General features: G+C 37.1%; 1 protein-coding gene across 1 annotated transcript; it reads right to left on the bottom strand.

Moving 5' to 3' along the window:
• Positions 1-27: 27 nt before the first annotated feature.
• LOC144703920 (Rhodanese/Cell cycle control phosphatase superfamily protein) lies at positions 28-1,707 on the bottom strand. The gene is made up of 6 exons (XM_078576218.1): positions 1,572-1,707; positions 1,263-1,507; positions 1,032-1,182; positions 634-719; positions 404-508; positions 28-300 (listed from the first exon to the last, which is right to left on the bottom strand). The coding sequence occupies exons 1-6, from the start codon at positions 1,610-1,612 to the stop codon at positions 230-232; spliced, it is 699 nt and encodes a 232-aa protein (XP_078432344.1). The 5' UTR covers positions 1,613-1,707; the 3' UTR covers positions 28-229.
• Positions 1,708-16,440: the final 14,733 nt, after the last annotated feature.

The following is a 16,440-nucleotide window of genomic DNA, read 5'->3' as shown; positions in this document are numbered from 1 at the left end:
CCTGCTAAAAAAAATTCAGAACTAATCTCGCAGAAAAATGAAACTCCAATTGTTATGTATTATTTTTACTTATAGATTAAATGCCTATTTTTCCTCTCACTGCACAGGGGATACAGCCAGTGCTCACCAATTTTTATTGCATACCTCAAAATTGAAAGCTAACCTGAGAAACTTCTCCTACATCACGGAATAGATCAGCCCCAGCATTCATCATCGACGCTTCTGGCGGCTAACTGATGGGACTCATCTGGATGAGCTTTTCAGCTTGATCGGGGAAGAAGGTTATGAAGAGATATGCAACTGGACAAAGGAAAGACCCCAAGACCAGGTAAGAGAGAAAGGCATAATACTCAAGACTCAAGAGAGGGAAAGAAAGCAGGGATCAAGCAAATGGAGGACTTACATATCAATACTGTTCCCAGAATAGCTGATACCTTCCCCTGAATTGTGACCAACCCAGCCTTTCCTGCATCTTGGAGTTGCTTAGGACCAACTGAAGGAAACGCTCCTGCAGTCGAAGGAGAAAGTGGGATCAGAAAAGAGGGTTTAGACACAGATTTACAACAAAAGACGAAAAAAAAGACCAGAAATAATGAAGAGAAGAAGAATCAGCAATGGGGATTAAAGAATGACCTGGTTTTACAGACTGGAGGCCAGATGTAAGGCAAGAAACATTCTCAAACCCTTCTTTGTCCAGCTGGTTAGCAGCCGCAGCAGACCTGAAAAAAACCACACAAATTGGTGTTATCAACCGGCCGGAAGCTTCTCCCACAAAACCAGAAGAACAAGTTTGCTGATTTATATATTGAGAGAGAGAGAGATTTCAAGTCTGCTGATTGAAAGGTTGACATCCCATGATTCAAAAAAAAAATGTTGACATCCCACCTGAAAAGAGAAATATATACAAATTCATTGAGGGAGAGAGATATGAAGTTTGCAGATTAAAATCTGACACCCACTCGATCAGAGAAAGAGACTGCCACATATATGTAGAATATATATTGGGAGAGAAGGATTGGAAGTAAGCTGACCTCAGACCCTCCTGACAGACCAACAAGATTTTGCTCTGTGGGGAAAACTGGCCCTTGATGGACGGAACAAAGTCTGGATTGGGCTTCGTGAACGGCAATCCGTACAATATCCCAGAGAAATTGTTATGCAGAGTCCTCTTGACAATCGTTCCTGCGGAATGCATCCCCCAAAAAACGATCAAGACGGAAGAAATCAAAATCTAAGAACAGAGAGACAGCACGAAGCCATACCGGGGTCGTTATCCTTGTTCTCTATGAACAAAGGAACATGATAAGAGGATTGAATGTGAGCTCTGTCGTGCTGAGTCTGATCCCGCACGTCGAGCACGGCGTAGCCTTCCTCGTCGACGAGCCTCTTGGCCTCCTCCGCGTTGACGAAGTTCACCTCCGCCCTAACCAGAGGACGCTTCTTTGGGTAATTTTTCCACGCCATGGCTCTTCTCTGCTTAACACTGAGCAATCCGCCCAAGGCAACCCTGAAAACCACCTGATATCGTCATTGATCTGCCATCCGAAACCCTAATCCGCCATCATCCATACCTGTGAGGAGAAGAGATGGCAAAACAACCGAGACCCGCCATCTTCTCGAGGAGGACTCTCTGCTGCAAAGAGTGCGGCCATGCTCATCAGCTAAGCTGAAGATCATCGGGCAGCCACAGAGAATTACCTCAGCCAATTACCTGCTGCCCCGTCATCTCCTCCCCCATGTCCTGGTTAAATGGGTCCCTCCCTGGGCCCTAGAAAATCAGATGATCCAGTCTTTTAAGAAAAGTGGGAAATTTATGTCTCATAAATTTTAGGCCTCCCTTGATTTTCTCTTGAAGATGTTGTCCAGATGTTCTCAGGTCAGCCTTCTTGTTTTTGTTTAATACTGGAGCAGATGCAGTGATATCGAGTGTCCATATGCTTGGACTGTCCAGGATACATTACATTTTTGTTTAGTGCAAGGATGAAAATATTACTCGTAGTTAGTTTTAACATTCTCATTTTTTTGCCATGGATTCTTTCTCAATTTTGGTCAGCTGAGTTCTTGACATATCATGGATGTAATTCCCTGACAAAAAATGTTTGCCCCTCCGAGATCCCATGTGGGACAACTGATACCCGATATTAAGATGAAATCAAGGCAATTTCAGACACCAGATGATCGATATCAGCTGATGTTCGATACTGGGATGGATATCCTTGGACTCAGGATATGGCAGATGCCAGTATGGGATATCCGTCTATTTTTCTATTGATAAATTGTCCTACATGGTTCAAATGAAGAAAAATGATGTGATAAGCTTAATTCACAAAAACTCTTGACTATTGTTGGAAATTTCAGACTATTATGCAATGTCTATCAAAGATATAATAAGTAAAGGGACCCAAGATTTAGGTGAAGTAATTAATAAAGAAACCATCATTAGCAGGTGAGATTCTTACTGTGATTATTTATTTTAACTAATGTAAGAAAGATAGAAATATATAATTAGTATACGGATGCTAGATTGAGGTGAGTAGTGAATGGGGTTTTGCTTCAGTGAGATGTAAGATAAGGAAGAAAATAGATAGGATATGAAAATACTAATGATGATAAGAAAGGATATTTAAAGGTGTATATATTAATTGGATGACGTGATTGTAGATTTATGTAGTATAAATGCATTATTTAACAATATGTAAAATTAATGAGGCGGAGATAGGCATAGATATATATATATGATGAGAATTTAAGATTAATATAAATAAAGGGGTGAATGTATTTTAATTAATTTTAGAGTTACCTAATTGGATAGAGAGGGGGAGAGTAGTGGACCATAATAACATGAATGAAGAGGTGAGTTATATTATATGGTTAATAGTTATTTTATGATGATAGAATGCAGTCTGTCTAATTAATAATTATTTTAATATATTATTGATATGAGAAAATTTATTTATAATCGAATGACTCTTCCAGTGCTTGATAGGTGTCCGATTGAATGCCTCAAAGAAGCCGATTTACTAAAATAGGATAAATTTTCACTTCAAATTGTGTAGGATCTAAATCTATGCATTTGGATGTGTTGGTAAACTTACTGTCCACCGGATAAAGTTCAGAAACGCTACAGAGACACCCTGATTCTGGCAACCTGAGGATGTGGGGCAGATGTCATCTGGTGGGTGACTCGGCTCATCTTCCTCATTGCAAGCACGTTCCCTGGCATTCTATATCTCATCCGGCCCTTTCGTTAGCCTCACTAGAGTTGTCACAGGCTCCAATTTGGCTGAACGAGCACAGGACGGGTCTCCCTTTGTTGATGTGAATATGGATTGGAAGACATGACATTAGGGGCATTTGAGGCCCTTTTAAGGCCTTACAAAGGTCTCCGGTGTCCATCGATGGAATAGTTTGGCCATGTGGGTCCCCTAGGGACCGCTGGATTGCCCTAGGCAGTCCGCTGTGGACAAAAAATGCCACCTAGCCGTCAAAGGTGATGGCTTGGGGCAGAGATGGATGGATCTGCTCCTGGGCAACAACTTCCTTGATAAATGGTCCAATGGCCACAGTAAAATTGCAGATGTGGACGTAGTTAAATTTGATGCATTGACATTTGCCATGTCCCCAGTCTCATCAGCAGCCATATGAGCTGCCCCATAATTAACTGCACCCCTGATTCATTTAGGGAAGGGTCCCACCATCCTCATCAATTGCCGAAACCAATCAGAGGCCTAGAAAAGAAAGAAAGAAAATTAAGTCTTGCAATATAAATCTCATCGTTCAATCTTCTTTAAGAATATTGGATGGCCAAGATTATGTCCCAGCAACTAAATATGCTAACGAGACAGGCGAATGGTTCAGTTCAAATCAATTTTTATCTTCCTGAATGGGTCGACCCTTACATTAGTTGATTCAACCCTTAAGTTGAATTGATATAGATCACGTAACTATTCATAATAGAAATATATACCTTTTTTATTAATCAAATAAAATAATCTAAATTTTTTAAAAGTTAGTTGAATTGATAATTCCAATTTGGAATTATTTTAAATCGTTGACCAGGAAATTATTATAAAACTAATGGCTCAAGTGAATAATAAACATTTAAAGTTAGTAACTTTAATTGTCTTTCTATTGCTATTATGAATATTTACGTGATCAGTAATGAAGAGAGGATTCTAAATTTACATATTTTTATGTATTATTTTGTACTTCATTTAAATTTTTTCTCTAAGCTTTTATGATATATATATTTTGTAGAGGATTTCATCTTTTGGTTTTGTCAGATTTTATAATGAGTGTTAGTTTACTTTTTTGAAAAATATGATAAAATAGGTAACACCTTTATCATTGTATGGTGATTGGTGCGGTGTGCTATATTTGATAGTGCTGAATTATGTTAAACTGTTATAATACTAAAAATATTTCTTGCACTTATACATTTATCCTTAACATGCTTGCGCACATCAGTTTAGATTGTTTTTAGTGCACCTAAAACAGATTAAACGTCTTGACTAAATAATATAATTAAATGCATTATTCTGTCACAACTATTAATTTTTTGCATTTTGTATTTCATTTGAGATATAGAGACGATAATTTCTGAACCAATTGTGTTTATTGAGTTGAGACAGCAATATGAAGTCACTATTAGACGGATTTACGGAAGATTAAAAATAATTATAATTATAATGTATAATTAAAAGATTATACACATATAATGTTTTATTTTAATAAGTGATGATACTTTTCGCATGCTGCCCACACCACGAAGGGAGGCCATTCCAAGGAATAGAGAATCTGTGTTGAATGTATGAACTGCATGCAATATTTTATTTGGGCCCTTCATTTTTGTATGCTTAATGGGGTTTTAAAGATATTTTATGACCTCTAAAAACTTCTTAGGTGTGACTATCTAGACCCATGTACCACAGGGAACCCAATTCTGGTGGCAGTTATACTGTTTGAAGTACAAATTACGCAAGCAATCCATTTGTGCTTGCTGCTTCATACAAAACTATGTCCAGATCATGATTAAACATAATGACAATTAATTGGTTTGGTTCTTTGAAATTTATTAGGATACATGGAACGGGGTAAAAAAGGAAATTCTTATGGAGAGAAACAATGTGACTGTCAAAATTGTCAGGGATACAATTTGGGTATCTCAATTTTGAAGTAAATTTTAATGTGTATAGTTACGAAATTACTCATTGTAATTATATAAAAGTTATGAGATGCAAGTTGGGATAAAACATGGGTTTCATAAAAAATTAGGACTTCCCTTCCATCTAGGCAGTGGATATTTATAATAAGCATTATAGTAACTACATTTAAGCTAAATCCATAGTTCTGATAATAATTAGCTTAAATGTAGTTCTGCTAAAGTGAATTTTAACTAATTATTATCAGAACTATGGATTTAGCTTAAATGTAGTTGCTATAATGCTTTTTATAAATATCCACTGCCTAGATGGAAGGGAAGTCCTAAATTTTTATGAAACCCATGTTTTATCCCAACTTGCATCTCATAACTTTTATATAATTACAATGAGTAATTTCATAACTATACACATTAAAATTTACTTCAAAATTGAGATACCCAAATTGTATCCCTGAAAATTTTGACAGTCACATTGTTTCTCTCCATAAGAATTTGTGAAATGCAAAATCTCTCGCTCTAATTTTAGACACATTATTATGTTATTACGTTTTTGTGGGTTTTAGACACTTCGATGACTTGCAAGTTATTATGTTTTTTTATGTTATACTCTATTTTTATTTTTTATTTCAAAGTTAATACAAATATATCATATATGCCAACATAATAAATTGGCAAATTAAACTTGCGCAATACACAAAATTTTTCTCTTCTCTCATCTATGATAATATATAATATTATTGATGGTGCACACAACCACGTACTATCACCGGACGTGACAGCGCTACCACAGGAGATGTCTCGTGTAATGACACATCGCCAACGCCAACTTTAGATGTGGCACCCGAGCGATATTTTAAATTAGATTTGCATTTGTACAGCTATTTCAAGTTTTTCTTTCCTCGAAGGCCTATACATAGGCCAATGCTGAATTGGACTACTTAGTGGTTTTTCTATGGAATTAAACTTTTCTTCTAAAGAAAGTTTCCCTAGTCTCTACTCTGTCACCACCATCGATGTTTGCCACCGTTGCTGCCTTTGAGAGGAAGACTTCCTTCCTGTAGTCATTGCGCCTGCCTGCATAGCCACCGCGTGTCACGCCCACCCGTGCGGCCACCGTAAGCAGCGGCCCCTCGCTCTGCCACTGCACGCCGCGGCCACCACAATGGGGAACCCCGCACCATGCCTACCCGTGCACCACACCTACCCGTGCCATGCCTGCCCGCTTGCATACCGTGTGCCGTGTGCCGTCACCACCTGATTAAGAAACATCATCCTTGTCTCATGGTTCTACAACTATCGATATTTACAGTTGAACATTATTACTCCAATAAAAGTTTTGATATTCATTTTTATACATTAAGTTGTGTGTAGGATTTTTAGATAATTGGAATTGTGGAAAAAAATTGATCTCTCCAAGAAAAAATGATGCTTATTGGTCAAACTACAAGTGTCATTAGAGCTCTCAATGGGAATAATCTTTTCAATAATAAATTAGTTGAATACTAATTAGACGTTCCATTACTAATTACTTTTCTGACTAGTGGAGATATTCTGGCACCCTGATAACTCAATATAAATGTATTAGATGAGAGTTCACTAAGGCACATTTTATTCAAATTACATATTAAATTCTAACTTGGACAATTCTTATTTAGTGAAATAACATGTTAGAACTCTCATTTATACTCATCTTTTAAACAAAATAAAGGTATAAGTTTTGTACTTAATGCCCCCCACTTGACCAATCAGCCAAATGCTGAATTTGACCTCTTCTTCAGAAATTTTGGCAATTTTGCAGCACTAGGAAAATTGCTCTTATGAAAGGACAAAGGGACTCTTCATAAAGCCAAAGGAGATCTCATCAGTCTAATGGGCCTCCTTCTTGAGATGAGACCCAAGAAGGAACTCAAAGAGACACTTTTAAAGGATTCAGATCTTCTGGAAGGGCACTAACGGCCCTTTGGCCCAAGTCTCACTCATCAAATTGATCCATTATCTAAGGCATGTCTATAAAGGGTTTTAGTATCCTTTGTAAAGATATCTTGAACTTTCATTTGCCAAATGAAAGGTGAGTTGACAAGGCCTAGGTGGGAGAGAGTAGCCCATATCTCTCTACTCCCCTCCCAAGGGTTCCTTCATCTCTCTCTCTCTCTATCTCTCTCTCTCTCTCTCTCTCTCTATATATATATATATATATATATATATATATATAGATACCAAAGGATCCAAGAAGTGGGAAGTGTCCTTGGCGTGTGGAGGTGGAAGGAGAGGCCTACCAGCCACGTAAGCCAATTCTTTCTCTTTCTACCCTTCTTCTTGATTAATCTTGATTTCTTGTGGTAGAAACAAAGATTAGTAGTTATTTCTCTCTGTAGACCACCTACCATGGGGGAATTGGGTGTTCTTGGACCAAGAACACACCCAATTCCATTCACAACACTTGGGGGATATCCCAAGTATTGGGTAACATAGAATCTTGCAATCTTGGTCGAAATTAATTTTTCACTAAGATTTTATCAAGAAGAACAATTCGAAATTCATTTTCTTCTTTATTTTTCCTGATTTAATTCTGATGACTTAAATTAGATAATAAATATATATAACACATAATATCACTCAAACATATTATAAACTTACCTGAATTTTTTGACATTTATTCAAAATTATTTAAATGGGAATTTAATAATTTGCAGTCAATTACACTCCATTTATCAAAAACAAAATGAACATAATTCCTAAAATTCTTACACAACTGTTTAGAACAAATTCACTCAGAGTTGATGTAGTTCTCTCTGTAGTTTGACCCTCCCTCAAATATTGAGGAGGAATACAATTTACCGCTTAATGAAGGGAACTCCTACAAAGTCAATTGCAATACAAATTTACTGCTTAATCAATGGAAGCCCTTGTCTCTTAGAGTTCCCTTGATTACACCCATGAAATATTAAAGTTAAGAATGAATCCTCTGCTTTGAATCAATTGCATCCACTCACCTTCATGGTGAATTCCGAGAGACAAGGGCAAAATCCATGAACGTTGTTCAAGTCACTTGATGAACTAGATATTTGGATGTAAAACATGTTTTCAAGCAACAAAATTTATAATAATTCTATAATTTATAATCAGCATGCAATGTCGAAGCAGATGTCCACTGAAGCCAATTTCCGAATAGATTGGAAAAAACTACGGATTGGAAAGAAGAATATGAACATAAGACTAGGACTACCACAGAAGTCCCCACCCTAGCTAGAAGAAAAAAGGGTATGCCTACGCGTAGAAGACCTAAAAAGCCTAAGCCTAATTCGCTATGAAAAGTAGTTCCCCGGCGGAAGGAGGAGGAATCACCAGGTTGTTCTGTGGTTGGGAAGCTAAGCTCCTTAGAAAGGATTGACTGCTCTTCCCCGTTTTTTGCTTTTCCTGATCCCTAAATTCCAAATTTCATTCCAATCAAATGATCGACAGCAGCCAATACATCTCGTGGTAACAAAAATGTATTGTTCTCATGTATATCAAGATTTGATCTTTGGTTGATATTTCGCCGCCCAATTCTTCCTAATTCACATCTTTGAGAATAATAACTAACTTTTACACTCATTTTCAAGTATATATACAAAATATAAAGGACCGAAACTTGCCCTTGTAAAAATAAGGGTTTTGCTTAACCAAGAGTAAACTAGGTGTTCTCAATTGGCAAAGCCTCTAAAGCCTGAGGTGATCTCAATCGGCGATGCCTCTAGGTGTTCTCAATCAGTGAAGCCTCTAAGGTGTTCTCCATCGGCGAAGCCTCCATTGCCTTTTGGCTGAGGTGTTCTCAATCAGCGACGCCTCCTTGGACTGAGCTGAGGAGTTCTCAATTGGCGAAGCCTCCAAGTACTGAGCTTAGGATTTCTCAATCGGCGAAGCCTCACAGCCAATCCTTGCTTTCTCATTTACAATTTAAAATTTTCTAATATAATATATTTAAACTTATTGCCTGCACCTCTAAATCCTGTACTTCATTATGGCTAATTTCATCGTAAAAGTGCTGATTTTATACTGTCATTATCATTATGTCTAAATACCTGGTTGCAAGGGGTGTTTTGTTCTTACAGATCCTGTCCTGTCTGTCTATGATACGTGGGGTTACCTGGTATTATAACACACTTATTTTCTGTTCTCATAAAAATTTCTATTCTATTTGACTTCTAATAAGTGTATTTTTTGGAATCCATGTAAAGCAGGCTTTAGTGTTTCCATAAATTAACAATTCCACAATTTTTTAAATTTGTTTAATCTATAATTTTATTTTAAAAAATTCAAATGAACTAAATAAAAACACTTAAAATGATTAATCAATTCGAATGTATTCTTAATAATTTTGACTTGACTTTTAAATTTATAAAATAAATTTAACAAATATTGAAAAAATACTTTAATTTAAAATAAATAGTTTTTATTTACTTACATGTTGAGTTGTGAAGTAGTGGATTTTCATGAATAAATGAATGGTAAAATTGGCCTCAAGAGAATGGTCTAAGCTATATCTCATAACAATAACCAATCAAAACTATGAAAGGACTATATTTCAAATTCAAGAAAGCCCAGAAGTCTATTTTGTCACACCAATTAGGGCCAAATGTGGTGTTTTTAATTCATCTTCTACATATCTATTGGTTCGGAGTAAGAAAAACCATTAAGAATGAGAAAATTTTTGAATGTTATAAAATTTAACATGTTAATGTTCTAAATTCTACATGTTGATAAAACGGGGACCAGCAATGTATAGTCTGTCGATTCATATATTTGTTTTCAAAAAATATATCATATAAATAGAACTAAAAATTAAATTGGGGACAATCATAAAAAATTATCACTCTCTTTGATGTTTTCTACATCCGCCATTCCACACCAAATGGTAGATCAAATTGATGATAAAGATGGAGCACCTAGCGCAACAAAAGGGACTTTCAACTATGCCATATCAACCAACATCAAGATATCTTTTCTTCTGAAATAAAATGCGTAAGATAGCCAACCAATTAGAGGCTTCATTCTACACTATTTACATATTTTTATGGATTAAAATAGTTAAATATGTGTGTTATCAAGTTTAATAGGCTTAAATCTAATTTAAGATTGATATCCTGATTTATGTGGATTATAAAATAGTTTTCCAACATTATATTATTAAAGATACTCATTTTAAAATCATCAATAAGTTTTTTTAAAATTTTTTTGGAATTATATTCAGATGGATACAAATTTTTTAAGTCAAAATATAATTTTATTTTATTTTTATGACATGTGCCCGCCACGTGTCACCATTGCAGTTGTTGAATGGCAACCAATCACATATTTCCACACTGGTTAGCTTCTCTAATTATTGCAAAAGGCACACTTATGGCATTGCAGATCACAATGCAATAATGTGCCAATTATTATGTAACATGCCAACTGATACATTTCCACAGGAGGTGACGTGAACCAATGACTTATTTCTTCTTCCCGGTTTGTTTTTAGCAAAAAGTTGAAGCATCGATGAATTAGTCATATTATGGGAGATATTATTTTGGGGAGCGTCACTTTTCGAGAGTACATAGTAAGATTAAAAAAAAAAAGATAATATTTCCTCATTTCAATGATAAAAGTTAGGATCAATCTATTGATGTCCATACTTGTTCGGCTGCTGTCTTAAATTTTGCTTCAGAATCTTTTTCCTCTCCAAGTAAGGAGCAAGATCAAGAAGGGTTTGAACTTCTATCCCTCAATTTCTTCTTTGCAGCCTTGATCATTCACGGGGGATTCAAACAAACCAAAGTATCATTGTTGTCAATCTTTCATGTGTCAGAATTTTCATAAGGAGCAGAAAACTTTAACCTTTTCATTATTTCATCAGACATTCTCTTTGCTTGTAATTAATTTATATTTAATAAAACTGTATATTAAATTTTAGCTTTACCATTATGTTCACTCTAGGGATCGACCTCTGTATCATCCTATAGTTTTATGTTTTAAAAAGGGGATTTTGTAAATATTATTATAAAAGTGTGCACCCTAACGATACAATTAACTCAAAATTATAAACAAATAAATCTTGTTCTGATCAATAATTGAAACTTAAATTTTACATTAAAATATTACTTTCTGGTATAGTCTCTCTGAATCCCTCTCACTTGGTCCTAAATATGTCCATTATCCTTTGTCTCTTTTGTTCGTGGTTTTCTTTTACTCTATTTTGGTATCTCACCAGTTCTGACTTTCTACCTCTTGGCTTCTCTTTCAGGGTATCTCTTTCTCTCTATTGGTCTCTTTCTATCAGTTTCTCACTATTTGTACCTCTAGTGCAGTCCCAAAATGTTTCTTTCTCTGTACGTCTCTCCTTAGGACTCTTTGTTTCTCTCTTTTCATGTCTATGTTGAAGTCTCTCTCTCTCCCTTTGTTTCTAGATCCCTTTATCTGTCTCTCATGATTTCCCCTTATCTTTAACTACCTATCCCTCTATCTCCCTCTCCCTGTTACAACATGCTCTCTCCATCTATTTCTTGGTCTCTCTCTCTCTCTCTCTCTTTCATGTTTGGAAATTAAGTAAAAACTTAATTTTGATTTATAATATTTTTGGTCAGAACACTCAAAATAGGATAATTTTAATTATAAGATCAGATTAATTTGGATTATTAATTTTCCAATTATTATTAAATTTTAAGACAATTTTTATGAATTAAAATTGGGAAGTTAATAATCAAGAAAGGGGTTCTGAAATTGGACTTCAAGATGGATGAATTTTTGGATGAATTTTTATATTTAGGTTTTTTATATATTGAATTAAATTTCTAAACAATTAATTTGAAATCAGAAACTTAAAACTTTGAATGCAGAATCAAGATCTGTCGACTTCCAAAGCAACTCTTGTGTCCTTCCAGGCCAAATCCTTGGGGAGAGCTTCAAAAAGTGAATTTTGCCTTTTTCCAGGCCTTTATTTAAAAATCCAATCATAGGGATTGTAGGGGGGGAGAGACAAACATGCCCTCAAAATTTCAGCCCAATTGGACGGGTAGATCTCAAGATATCGTCGTTTTATTGAGGATTAATCCTAGCCATTGGATTAATTTATCTCTCCTCCAATAGGCTAGGAAATGGTGTTTTCTGATTGGTTGCCGCCTTTTTTTCTCGTTTCCCACCTTCTCGGATCACGTTCTGACACGTCGTTGTGCGCATCCGTAGCACGCAATCATTGGAGAATGATTGTTGTGTTTAAACGGCTAGAAAAGCGCCATGTCACCCTGTATTTTTTTTAAAAAAGAAAAAGACAAAAGAGCTTGCGTTAGAATGAATGACACACAATTAATTTCCGCATGGATTTAATGCATGCGACGAATCAATTGTGGGTGAATATTTAATAAACGCTCTTTTATTAAATCTCGTGCGTCGGTAGCCGCGTGCAATCAATGCACGCAGATACTTGACTGTACGAGGATTCTTTTTTAATACACGTGCAAAAAGAATCATTAAAAAAAGATTTTTTTTCTTGTTCTCGCCTACCGCACCATGCGTACATGATTCACTCATTATGGCATCGCGATGCGCGATGCCATAATGAGCCTATCATTAACTAATTTTGGCGCTTCCAATCATTTGCCTGAATTTTCGGGCAAATGACGTGAACGCCACCTGTTTAATACAAAAATCGTATTTAAATATTAAATAAATAATTAAATATCAATTATTTTAATTCTAAATTCATTTCTTGACTAAATAATGGTAAAAAAATTATAAAAAGAATATGGAAAAAATCCATAAAAATTAGGAAAGCTCTCACCAACTTTTAGCCAAGTATTTAAGGCCCTGTTAAAAATATTTCTTCAATGAAATGAGGTTAAATACCATGTAAAAATACTATAAATTTAGAAATAACAATAAAATCAAAATGTATATCATTTATCTCTATTTGTATATGATAACATGCAAATATGGTCATTAAAACACATAACTATAGTATAAAATTCATCAATTAAACATGTTAATTTTTAAGTTATCAAGCACCCAATTTATACCCTTAGTGTGATCAAGGATCATCCACGACGCCGTCTGGGCCGCCTGTTACCGTCGTCTAAGATCTGGTGATAATGCTCGAATATCCTATCTTATTTTCATCGTTTTGTTTGCCGTGTTTTGTGTTTTGTTCATATTCATCATCCCAATTTTGTCGCACCACAACATGTATCGTGCCTGTGTTTTCATCATCACGGGAAGGGGCCTCTAGCCTTTTCCCCTTTTCCTTTGTTATTTCACTTTTCCTCTTCATTTTGTACCGAGGGGGCCCATTTTATAAGGGCCCCCTTAATGGACCCCTTTTTTCCCCTTGGTTGACCCAAATTGGGGGGTCCATTTCCTAAAGAATCAGACCAGGAAAAAACAAGAAGAATCGTGTGATTTTGTGTTCTGGTCTCACCCATCCATCGAGAGAAATCAACAAAGAGGGGGGAAGAGAGGAATCCGTGAAGCCTCTAGGAAGGAGAATTTGCCAAGGGAAAGAAGGGGAGACCCATTGAACTCCTCCCCGTTCCCCCTCTAATTCCTCTTCCCTGGAACCCACTCCCCTACCGTAGAAGATCAACAACCCCAAATCGTCGCAAATCCTACCGTCCTACTCACGTCCTGCCGATCAACGGGTGAAATCGATCGCACTCCAGGTGCAACGCTGAAGACTCAGACCCCAAATTTGAGCTCTCCTTGGCTTGAGAATGTCACAGTTGTGAATTTTCTACAAGCCGTGGGTGGCCAGGACTCAGACCGATCCCAATCCGCCATTGATGGGAACTCTGCCGATTGGCTGAAATTGCTAATTCTACAGGTTGGAGATCATCCCGTACGCGAATCTCACGGCCAGAGTTTACACTAGTCGCCAACTCATCAAGCTAGAATTGCTCGATTGGGATTTTCGCTAGATCAGGAGATTCCCTGGCCGTGAATTCTCTAGCTCGGGGTCAGCCGATGGCGGTTCCCTCGCCCAGGCTCGCCATGACTGATAGCTCACCAGGCTACACTTGCCTTGGCCGAGAATTCGAGATCTGGGGGAGGCGCCCTGATTGTGAAAGCTGACCAATGGGGAATCGATGAGCAGCCCTTCCCTTGGACGCGTCCTCCTATTCGGGCCACCTTGGGTGAGAAACCCATCGGGCTACTCAACTTGAGAATGACCCACCTAGCTCCTGGTATGGGGGCGACCGCCCAGCCCCCCCCTTCTGCCTGCTCGTGACGGTTTGACCTGCCTCCGGTATTGGTCGCTGCCGGGACCCCGCTCCTGCCTGTGGAAGAACACCGCCACTCGCACCTGCTAGTCGACTTACCCCAGCGACTAGCGCACGCTAGCCCTGACGAACCCAGCAGAGCTGCTTGAGCTGCGTCGCCTTTGTGGTCGCCTTGCGGCTTCCTCTCCTCCACCCCTTTACTCATTGCTCTGGCAATATCACCACTCGTCAAGCCGCCGTACACTCTCCGACGCCTATCCGCCACACCCGCTCTGACCGTCGCCGACTGTCATCAAATTCTGCACCACGAGCCCACCGACGAGGTACGCCGTCCTCTCCCGATGCTCGTTTATTTACCTTTTACAGTTTACTTTTGTCTTGACTCCACTGCGCTCGGGCTAGATAGGTGAGAGAGGCTTTGAGAGAAAACTACGACATTTGAGTGTCTTACCGGTATGGACGGGTATGTCCGTTACGTGCGAGCCTTACGGAAAGAATCTGTTAGGTCATAGACGCCTTCATCACTCCGATGAGGTTTGAGAGGCCACCGTCGCCACCAGCTGGCAACCCTGTCCAAGTTTGGAGCTTGGCGCCTCCCTCGAGTCAGAGCATGCATGTACGACGCGTAGGGCACTCCTTTTGCGCATCGTAGTTACATCGGCCCATTAGGGTTACTCATCGGACGACGACACCATCGACGTTCTATACCATCATCCCTTATTGGCACCAAGCCATCATACTCGGTGTCAACCGGAGATGTCCTAGACAACGTCCGACATCATAGTGTCTCCACACCGATGGCTACAAGATCGACCATACTCATCATATTAGTAAGGCTAGATAGTGGTTTTATACATGATACGTTGATGTCCTTCTCTAGTATCATTCGAATAAGAACATTTAGAGCACATGCTTAAAGACTACTGATCTCCGTATTACGAACTAATCATAATTCATTGCACTTGATCATGTGTTCATAGGCTTCATTATAAGCATCACATGTGGAATATGACAAATATGTTCTATTAATGATCATAGAATGAGATATGAAATGTGTGATCGGAAACATATACTTTTGTTAGGTATATGTTAAGATATATTATTGAGAAATACTGTATGTATTATGTGAATTTATTAGAATATGACTATCCACTCGTTTATTATTCTATAGTTAGATGTTATTATAATTTAGCCTTTTTGCTTTCATTAGTCCAACACGTATATACTTAATAAATTTACATTCAATGTTATCTTAGACATGATATTTAAGCCTAAATACCAAATGATTGACTCAAGTTCCAAAGTATCCCTCATCCCATTTTCCATAGTGTAGATTATATTAGTATTTATCATGAGTTATAGTGCCTTAAAAACATTTGGAGAAATAATTTATTAATATGACTCAATGCCTCAGAATGTCTAGAAGATATACCACAAAATCATAAATGATTAAAGATTTGAGTACATATATTAAGTGTTTATTAACTTACGAGAAGTAAGTTATATTGCTAGTAGACTATGGATTTCTATAAAACATCAGGTAATGTTATTGGTGTCTGTATGATAATATTCTACATATAACATCTTAAGAAACAATATAAGTATATAACTTAAAAAATTATGTGTATTATGATTGAGCATTCCAGTAACAAATACATCAAGAAAAGTACCAAAATAAGGGATGGCTATTGTCAGTGCTTAACCTTATTCCTACTTTCGGAATCACTTCCAATTTTAGCTTCTATTTTCCATTTGGAAAGACCACACTTTCAAAGTTCCAGGGATCTTGAGTGAATCTAATATTAACAAAATCAAGCAGTTAACATGCGACGACTAAAATTACCCTACCAGGTATCTAATTCCTTAGATTTGCATATTGTATTCTTGAACTTAACTATCTTAGAGTATGCTATCTGTCCTCGTCTTTATCAATAAATGCATGCCTTGGATACAAAAGATAACCAAATCAATATTTAATCATTTCATATGATTCTGGAAGCTGGGGTGCATTTTCTAAAAAAGATTCCTTCTCTTTTCACCTGTAAGCATTAA

Source organism: Wolffia australiana, chromosome 1 (assembly GCF_029677425.1).
Source record: "Wolffia australiana isolate 7733 chromosome 1, ASM2967742v1".
In the NCBI taxonomy this organism is placed as follows: Eukaryota; Viridiplantae; Streptophyta; class Magnoliopsida; order Alismatales; family Araceae; genus Wolffia; species Wolffia australiana.
The sequence above is the reverse complement of the archived record's forward strand: the minus strand, read 5'-3'. Positions and strand labels throughout refer to the sequence as shown.